This window comes from Aplysia californica, unplaced genomic scaffold (assembly GCF_000002075.1).
Source record: "Aplysia californica isolate F4 #8 unplaced genomic scaffold, AplCal3.0 scaffold00367, whole genome shotgun sequence".
Taxonomy (NCBI): domain Eukaryota; kingdom Metazoa; phylum Mollusca; class Gastropoda; order Aplysiida; family Aplysiidae; genus Aplysia; species Aplysia californica.
Window position 1 is genome coordinate 551,442 of NW_004797637.1, and position 10,213 is coordinate 561,654.

The following is a 10,213-nucleotide window of genomic DNA, read 5'->3' on the forward strand; positions in this document are numbered from 1 at the left end:
AGAAACCCACATTGTTCACTTCTTTGCGTAGACAGTGCGAATCTTGGCTCACCATTCGTTGACTGGACCGGATAGAGTAAGGGTGGCTGGTGGGTGGGTAAAAGGGTGAGTGCTTGATTTCTCTCGTGGTTGTGTCTGTTTGTAAACCTTCCTGGGCTTTACTTGTTGTGCCGAGTACCTGACCCGTTCTTGCCCTTACTGTTTCACAAGTGTTTGCTTGTCTGTCTGTGTGCTGTATGTATGTCAGAAAGATCATGACATGTTTTAGAGGCCCCATCAGTGAAGTAGTTGGTCCTACCTGTGCGTTTCTATATATATATATGTCCCTGTCTAAATCGAAAGCTCGAATGTATCATAAGGGTTGTTGTGTCTACAAATTGGGCCAAGATACCGCCTATAATCAAAGGCTAACGCTGCTTTTGATTCTTTTGCATTTAAACGTCTCTCTCTCTCTCTCTCTCTCTCTCTCTCTCTCTCTCTCTCTCTCTCTCTCTCTCTCTCTCTCTCTCTCTCTCTCTCTCTCTCTCTCTCTCTCTCTCTCTGTTTCATTTGTAGCACCGTGTGTTCAGTAACCTCTCTGCAGTTGGTACGAATGAATTTCTAGATCTGTCTGTTCTTGCTCTTTTGGAAATGTATCGTTTACTTACTTTACTTTTACTTTTACTTTTTCATCCTCTGTTGCTATTAAGCGTCGAGGGGAGATGCAGTTTTCTATGGTAGGCCAGCCCCGCAGCTCTTTCAGTTGTGATGTTATGTTTTCTTAGGGTTTCCTTGACACCCTCGATCCACCTTTTACTTGGCCTTCCTCTTCCTTTATAGTCTGAGTGCTTGGTGTTGTAGGCTCTCGGGGCTGGCTGGTCAGGTGACATGCGTAACAGGTGGAAAACCATTTTATCCTCTGTCTTTCTATGTAACGCAGGCAGGACTCAGTGCCGATAGCTGCTCTTACTTCTTCATTTCTCTGCCTGTCTCGTCTTGTCATGTTAAGGGTTTTGCGGAGACATTTCATTTCGCCTGCGGTAATTTTGCTTTCATGGGTTTTGCTTTAGGTCCAGGTCTGGCACTGATAACATAATGTTGGTATGAATATTGAGGTGATCAGCTGTCTCTTTGTGTCCATGGAGATGTTTGGATGAGATAGGAGGGGTGCGAGCTGGTAGGTGACAGTGCTGGCTTTTTGAGTTTGTATTTCTATTTCTCTGTCTATGGACCCGTTTTCAGAAAAAAGTGCTGCCAAGATATTTAAACTCCTTCACCTGTTTCAGTTGTTTGCTATTGACAAGGGTGTTCTGGGGACTATGGTTTCCGCTCACTTTCATAACTTCTGTTTTTGATGTTCTTATTTTCATGTTGAATTTCTCACTGGTGTTGTTGAGTTCGGTAGTGTGATTTTGGAGGCCTTGTTGGTCTTGATGAATAAGACATTGGTCGTCTGCGAACAGAAATTCATTTAGGCTTTCTGGGTTTTGGTTTGCTTCTTGCGTTATTGTGTCCATATATATAATAAACAGGAGGGGAAATAAAACGCATCCCTGTCGTACTCCAGACCTTACTTTGAACCAGTCTGTATTGCCTTCCTTTGTTCTTATTGAGCTTCTGCTGTTGGTATATAGAGCTCTGACATTATCTAACATTTGTCCTCTGACGCCATACTTTTCGAGTGTCTTCCAGAGGTTTTTCATGGTTTACTCTGTCGAAAGCCTTCTCCTGGTCTGTAAAGACAATGTTGGATTCTTTGTTGTGTTCGATTGTTTTCTCGCGTATCTGTCGTAATGCCAATACGGCATCCGTGCATCCTCTGCACTTTCGGAATCCAAACTGAGCTTTGCTCAGATTTCTATCTACAATAGGTCTTATGCGCTGCTCTAGTATCTTTGCATACATATACTGCGGGTAGATGATTGAAATTCCAATGTCAGTTGGTGGCTATGGTCGCTTAACATTATTTCCGCCTCTTTTTTAAAGTTTGTTTTGTGCAGATATTCAAAATTACTTAGGTCTCTACCAATTGTTCTTGATGCTTTTCTGATCAACGTGTTTATTTTTATGAAGTGCTGTCTTCCCAATTTGCTACCATAGCAAGAGATATCTAAATTAATCAACGTTTCTCTCGTGGTGGTGTAGAATATCTGAAAGATGGATGGATTCAGATTGAAGGACCTATGTTTCCTTAGAAAGTACAGCCTCTGATGTATCTTTTTAACAATATTGTTTATGTGATTTTGCCATGTAAATTTGTTGCCTATTGTAAGACCAAGACATTTGTATGATTCCGTGATTTCAATGGTTTTTTGTTCAATTACGAGTAGTGGGATTGTTGATGTGTGTGTGTGTGTGTGTGTGTGTGTGTGTGTGTGTGTGTGTGTGTGTGTGTGTGTGTGTGTGTGTGTGTGTGTGTGTGTGTGTGTGTGTGTGTGTGTGTGTGTGTGTGTGTGTGTGTGTGGAGAGAGAGAGAGTAGGTGTGTATAATACATGAATTTACGATGCTGCAGCCAATCTTCTTTGTAGAGATCGAACAATTATTATCTTATCTTATCTTATCTCATATCTTATCTTATCGTATCTTATCTTATCTTATCTTATAGTCCCGCTTAAAATATGCGGTGTGTATTATTATTATTAATTTATTTTTATAACTTTTTTTTGGCACTGGCACCTGCCTAAAGTCATATAAGCGCGCGGGACCCCTTAATTAAGCATTTTCAGTTTGGTTTAAATTAATTTTGAATTTTGCGCAGATAGCGGTCGAAGCCTGTGGTTTTAGGACCACCAACGGATCTTTAACGTACGCAACTTACACCCACGACCTCCGATATGTTTTCGCCCTTATCGAAAAGGCTAGGTGTTCGATTTTACCTACCTTTGTGAAAGGTAGAAGTAAGAGTAACAGTAGAAAGAGTCAGGAGCCCAGAGGAGGGCAGAAAGCGGGGACGGAAGCAGAAGACGGGACATTATTAGAGAGCAGGAAAGGAAGTGAAAGTAGAAAATTTTAAGGAAGAAAATGTTCTGTTGCTGCCAGGTTTCGAACACGGAAACTATTGAACTAGAGGCGAACACTATACTTCTAATACCACGACAGCCCCATATCCACATGCGTTTTTTATTATTCTGGCCTCTGTCCAGTCTTACAGAACAGCAACATTGCAATGATAACAAAATTAAGGGCTTTAATAAAAGGCTATGTCTGGTCAGTTCTCCAAAACGGCTATGAATGCGAGGCAATTACCAAAGATACTGAAATTTAGCTAGACACAACAGAAATTAGGTTTCTTAGAACACTGTTGAGAGTTTCAGGACTGAAAAGAAATTAAAGGAGAAACTAAGTGCTGAAAGAAGCCAACGGGAGACAGGCACTTAAAAAAACAACCAAGAAGAGACAAACGAGACAGGAATATTAGCTGGATTCTATACAGTTTCGTTGTTTATTATTATTGTCTATTAATTTTGTTCGTAAGACAAAGGGTTCCCTTTCTAGTTTAACTATGAATACTCGGAAATTCCCCCAAACCTTTGATGTTCTTTGATATTGCTTCATCAAAGAAGATTCTTCCACTTTTTTCTCATCATGCTTGATTTGAATACCTACCTACCTACCTACCTACCTACCTACCTACCTACCTACCTACCTACCTACCCAGGACAATTGTATCGGATTTTTTTAAACCTTGAACATCTTTCTGTCACTGAAAAAACAGAAAGCAAATGAATAGACCAGGAGTGACTTGCTTAGAGAGCTTTAACTGATGAGTGACGAGAAAAGACCATTACAAATACTGTATTAGTTTTTGTAGAGCACCTGAGCAGAGAAATGAGGGGCGAGCCACGATCGCCGATATCTCGTTCTATTCTGAAACTTGAGGAAATTTGTTTTTAGTTTTAGAACGAGTTTTACGGCATTTGCAATACAATAAAGCCATTTAACTGCTGAAGATTAGGGGTGTTACAAGAGAGTAACAAAAACAAAACAGAGGTATGGAAGACAAAGACGATAGATGTTTGATAGGAAGAAGAAGAGGATGAAAAATGTTGCTAGTGAGACAACCTCAGCTAGTGAAATATTATCTGGCCTTACAACTTTGCCTTTAAGAACATGCGTTCTTAATGACAGCCTGTAGTTCTGTCAACATTGAGTATCGTTTTAGGGATTTCTTTATTACACGTTTTCTCCCCTATTATCTTTAAAAACTTAACTTCTTATGTATTCAGGTCATCTTTTTATGACATCCCATTTGTCCATTAAAATACCTCTTTATTTGATCTTATGCAGCCTGCATTCGAACACCATTGTTTTTCTTCTCAATTTCTTCTTTAGAGTTTTGATTTTGGAATTTAAAATCGTTGCTTTGATTTTTTTTTCAGAACATCAATGAAGAAGTGTTCTTTAAATTCTTGGCTTTTCTTTCAGATGTCTTTTTGAAGATTGGTGGTGGGGCTTAAACTCATTTTTATCGGCAACTTACACGCGACTCGTACATAACCACTACCACAATCTGTTGCTGGCACTGATGTTGATAATTTTATAGCATTAGTGAAACGTTTGTGCATAAGTTCGAAGTATCTAAATGCTCGTTCCACCTCCACGACTCTTCCATGTGTGTCACCTTCTCGGGTGGTCCTCATACAAAATATTTGAAATAATTAAATCGTTTTCTCCGCAGCAAACTGCGAGACGCTCACCATTTTCATTTCCGTGCATTCCCCAATGACCCAACCATATGTTCTATCCCCGTGTCTCCTACTTTGCAGTAACCCCCCCCCCCAAACCACCTTTTTTGTTTTGTTTTGTTTTGTCTCACAATCGAGTGGGTTCGAAGGGTCTGACGTTGTGTCCTTAGGAAAGGCTTTTATACGAATTTTTATTTTTACTTCCCACAGGTGGGAATGGGTACTGCGAAAGGTGTTGTCAGTTTATTAGTGTTTGAGTATTTAATCGGCTGCTTGCACTGCATGCTTGCCAGAAGCTGAGAATAATTCTGAGTAATCTAGGGTCTGCTGAGGTAATAATGTAGGTTGAAAAGCGCATATAGAGATTGCAGTTGCTTTACAAATGTCTTTTAATGTTTATAAATTATTATCAGTGATTCATTGTTCGGAAGGCATTAGGTTTCCCTTCTAGTTTATCTGCGATTACTATAAAACTCCTTTAAGTTAAAAATCTTTCATACTCTTTGATATTACTTCATCAAATAAGAATCACATGAACACCTTTCGAACATCATATTCGACTTGTATACCTACTTACCTTCCTACCTACCTACCTACCTACCTACCTACCTACCTACCTACCTACCTACCTACCTACCTACCTACCTACCTACCTACCTACCTACCAACCTACCTACCTATCTATCTACCTACCTACCTTCCTAACTACCTGCCTGCCTGCCTGCCTGCCTGCCTGCCTACCTACCTACCTACCTACCTACGTACCGACTGACCCACCCACCTTTATTTTAAAAAGATAATTTATTACCCCGAACCACGAACATGGGAATGGAGTCTCGAGTCTCAAGAACTAAAGCAATGTGTTCCCAATGTTCATGTTGTAATTAAAGACACAAAGTGTGCCAACATGTTTAGGATACCTGTGCTCTTGTATCTCCTCAGGTCAGTACGATCTCCGTGCGACGTCTAATGGGCAGAGGGAAGTGGAGTTAGCGTGGTCACCCTTCGCCCCGCCTGACTATTTGTTCGAGTACGTGCTCTTCATGCGAGAGGGCACCTTCAACTATGATATCAATAACTGGAATCAAATAGAAGTGAGTATTTTTCTTCTTAAAGGACTGCGCACCCAATAACTTGTGAGTTCCATCAGTACGAGGTACAAGACCCCCCTCTCCCCCATCCTATTCCACTGGCGAGGCGCTGCTCAAAAGGTTTTCTAGCGTAAGCGTGACATCTTGTATTTTTGTCTTCCTGCCTAATTGGTTTATTATTATTTTGTTCCCGAATTTGTTCTGGGTTGTTTTCGAAGTTGGGCTAACAAAACAAAACAAAACAAAACAAAAATAGTCCGGGTCTGTCTTCAAGATGACTTATTTCGAGGTAGCTTTCCATCCAAACAAACAACAAAAGAAAAAAGCCCCCCCCCCCCCCCCCCAACACACACACACGTGAAATAGCGACTGTTGAATACGACGGGAACACGACAAAAGTTAGGCTTGGTTCTATTCCGATAGGAGCGATTGCTCCAAACTGTGCCTTGTTGCCAGAACGTCCATGGAAGAGGTGTGTGGGGTTTTTGCCGTTCTGTCGGAACATGTTGTCTGCCTTCAGTGTCAGGACCAGAACTGTCAAGAGAAAAAGAACGCACCTTCCCCAAATCATATTATCCGTCCTCGTCGTTTTATGCTAGAAAAATTCTGGAATTATGCAAACTGAGCCCAAAAATGTGAAATTATGCGATTCTGTTAATTTTAACAAAGAACGATTAAGGAAAATAATCAGAAATTGTGCAAAAAATGATCAAATTTAGCTAAATTATGCGGGGAGCATAAAACCACGGGGACAGATATTATGGAAAGCATCGTTGGCATTTTGAGTCTCTCCGTGAAGGCACTTGCTGAGAAGACTATCACCGGCAAGGTCTTCAACGATCGGTTTAATTTGCATTCACTCAGTTTATCTAGCAAACGATTCCCCATGCGCTTTTTAACGTGACCACAACTTTTGATTGGCTGAAGTGGGCAGGAAGCAAACCTTTCCTTTATTTTCAGCCAATGAAATTTTGTTTACTAAAAATTTGTTTCGATAAAAGTTTGAACTGTCAGAATGGAATCGGGGTTATTTTATTGAAAAAAATTGCAAATCGGTCAATTAGGAGAGAAGTTATGGAGTTCTCAAAATCATGTATACAGAATGAGGTAAACAAACAGTACCTTAGCAACACAAAAATAAGTAAAATAACTTATTTCTTGGCCGAATATTCAAAATCGAATAACACTATCAGTTGCATGAATGGTTACTGTTTCAGATGAGTCAAGATACCGATTTTACCCCGAACAGTGCAAATTCATCAAATATTCTGGTTTATGCTGACCGATTCTATTCGACTGAATCAGTCATGGGTGTATTGGTTTGCGCGCACACTCTGTCTCTGTTGGTTCTTTCTTTGGAATATATTATGATCAACCGTAGACGTAATGCATACTTCTTTGATTAAGCAGAACATTTGAGAAAGACAGAATAATGAAAAAATAGATAGACAGACAGACAGACAGACAGACAGACAGACAGACAGACAGACAGACAGACAGACAGACAGACAGACAGACAGACAGACAGACAGACAGATAGATAGATAGATAGATAGATAGATAGTTAGATAGATAGATAGATAGATAGATAGATAGATAGATAGATAGATAGATAGATAGATAGATAGATAGATAGATAGATAGCGTTCGTAGAGCACAGATTCCCGCTCTACAGCAAGCTCTATGCGCTTACAAGAGAGAGAGAGAGAGAGAGAGAGAGAGGGGGGGGGGGAGCAAGTGTTGTCATTTTATGGAGGGATGAAATGCGTCAGTGGAAGTAATTTCACGTTTGATTTAGTGTAGTCAGTTCCTAGCTGTGGGAAGGAGGAATCAAAAACCTCACCATCGTGTGTTGAATGCAGTACCCAGATTTGCAACGGAACAGAACTCTGTGCCAACACGAGAGGAATTAATTACACCTCCCTGTCCGTAGCTCGTGCTCAAACTTTATTTCTAATCCTTTATAAAAGTATAATATACAACTGACGTTCATGTTTTATAAACAGCCGAGTACACCATATAGAGTTCCGATACTCCGAAGATTGTCACCTCATAAATATTTAGCAAGCCAGTTTCCGCACCGTAACCCCCCTTGTCTCCCCACTTCTCACAAAGTTTTAGTGAAGATGCCTGAGATTAAGAAATTGTTGACATACTCCTGTCACACTCGTGTTCTCTCTCATCCGTTATTTTTTTATTTATTGAATTGTCTCAACGGGATCGAAACTTGTTACTTTCTTTGTTCCTCGAAATCTTTAACAAAGTAGGCTACTGAAATGTTTAAAAACCTGTTTTAAAAAAAGAGCGCAACATATGGATGACATTTGATGAAGAGCTTTTTCTCGTTTTTGCCTTAATTTTTATTTTTTATTTTTTTATTTAAAAAAATTTGGGGTGGGGTGGGGGGGGGGCGGGTGAGGGGTTAAACCATATGTTGCCATCTTTATGACAGCTGCGACTTTCAGACAGCTATATCTCAGAACAAGAAGTAAAACTTAACTGTTCACTGCAAGTTTTGGCTTTGTGTCCTCTTAGGTTACTGGTGCGGATGTGTAACGACAAGTCCTTTCTGTTTAACCATATCTTTTGTACTGTCAACAGTTGCTTGATCATTGTTTTCCAGTGCTCGCCTGATCCTTATTACCGTTTATTTCGCAGATATCAATAGGTCTGTTCTTCATAGGTGTACTAGTTATGTTCAGTATGAACAGAGTGAGGGAGTAGAGTGAGATGGTGTACGCGGCTGTATCTTTGCAAATAATTCAGTGTATTCAGCTTAGGTTATAGACATTGTAAAACGTCTTCTATTCCTGACACGGTTGTGAAAACCCACGTTAGAGTTTGAAACCAACATTTGCCAAGTGGCCAGTGCGTCACTGTACAACCACAAAGACGCTCCTTGAGCTACGCGACAATAATCATAGCATGGAAATGAGTTTTCAAGAGGCCCTGTTGGTGACGTTTACAACGTCCCGACTCCAGCAATCATCTCGCTCTGGTGAAGGGACAGAGGGGGCACAGGCGGCCAACACCGGCTGTCCTTTGGAGGAGGCGTCACGAGTCTGTGCCCAACAGAAAAGCGTTTTCAAGCTCACAGACACGTTTCTGTTATCCTGCTTTTCTTACGTTTATCTATTCACGCAACAGCCGAAACGCACAGTTCTTGGAGAACAGTTAATGCATTTGCTAAATGTGGTTACGTCCCTATTGATTTCTGCTATCTCACATTAGCACGCGATAGACCTCTTGGCAGTCTGGAGAAGAAATAGCACTAAGAAATTGCTACGCTCTGATGTCTTTACTTTAGTGTATTGTCTCTGTCCTCCTTTATTCTGTCCTCCTTCTTTTTTACTTTAATAAATGTGACAAGAGTTTTGTTTTTGAAATAAACTGTTTGTGTCGTTCAGGTCATACCCCCCCCCCCAATACACACACACACACGCGCGCACACAAACAAACAAACATAAACAACTAAAGCAATCAAGGTCCTCATTCAGTCAAAAGGAAAAATGTGACGTCCGCCCTACTTTCATCTTTTAAATTGCAAAGCGATACGTGCACCCGTCAAGATTACATTTATCGATCCGCTTGACGTGGTACTCTTACTTCTGCTCTATGGAAAAGAGAAATATTTACGATTTCGAAGTACTGTACAGCTGGGAGGAAATGAATACCTTTAGCAATAATTTTAGAGCCATGTTTTCACCTACAGAAGAGATTCTCCGTAGTCCGTACCATTTGCTCCCCATTAAAGGTATCGTGGGGGCGGGGGTGGTATGTTTTCTCTTTTATATTTCTTTCTTCCTTTTTGTTTTTGCTGCTTGTTTCCTGTTTACTCTGAACCCTACCGCACACTAAAAATGTTAAAAGCTTTTATGTGCTTCAAGTATGACATTACTATCATATGTTGACGCCCATGTTCAAATTTAGACCCTGCCCGAGACATGTATTGGTTTGTTAAATTCATAAATGTAGGGAATTGAGCTCTTTTTTTTCATTTAACAACATTAAGTTTTGGCAAATCAAGCGGTTTTTGTACATACGCACTTTGCCAAAACTAAGCAACTGAGTCTCAGTATTTAATGGTCAGGTTACTCGTCTGGATCTATGTAAAGTTAGTCCTGTGGGAACGTACTTTTTTGTCTCGTTGGAACGAACTTTTTTCTTTTTAATAACGTGTGATTTCAATTATTTGACTTTGACTTTATCCTAACTCTATGGTGTTCTTCATCTTTATCCACTTTGATGACGAAATGAAAGACATTGAGCCATATTATGTACCTCTGTAGCCAGAGACGTGTACCCTGCTTCAAACTGTGTCTGTCTGTCAAGATTCTAATTGTACCGTGCCATAGCACTCCTTTTTTGTTACCCACTTTCTGTTACAATTAATTCTTCTTCTTTTTCTTCTTCTTCTTCTTCTTCTTCTTCTTCTTCTTCTTCTTCTTCTTCTTCTT

The 10,213-nt window shown here is 40.2% G+C and overlaps 1 protein-coding gene across 1 annotated transcript in view; it reads left to right on the forward strand.

Annotated features, from left to right (window-relative positions):
- Positions 1-10,213, forward strand: part of LOC101861218 — a gene marked incomplete in the record, with an annotated part of 56,353 nt that overhangs the window by 17,402 nt on the left and 28,738 nt on the right. The window contains 1 exon segment of the mRNA XM_013085350.1: positions 5,608-5,759. Coding sequence (XP_012940804.1) covers positions 5,608-5,759 — 152 coding nt within the window.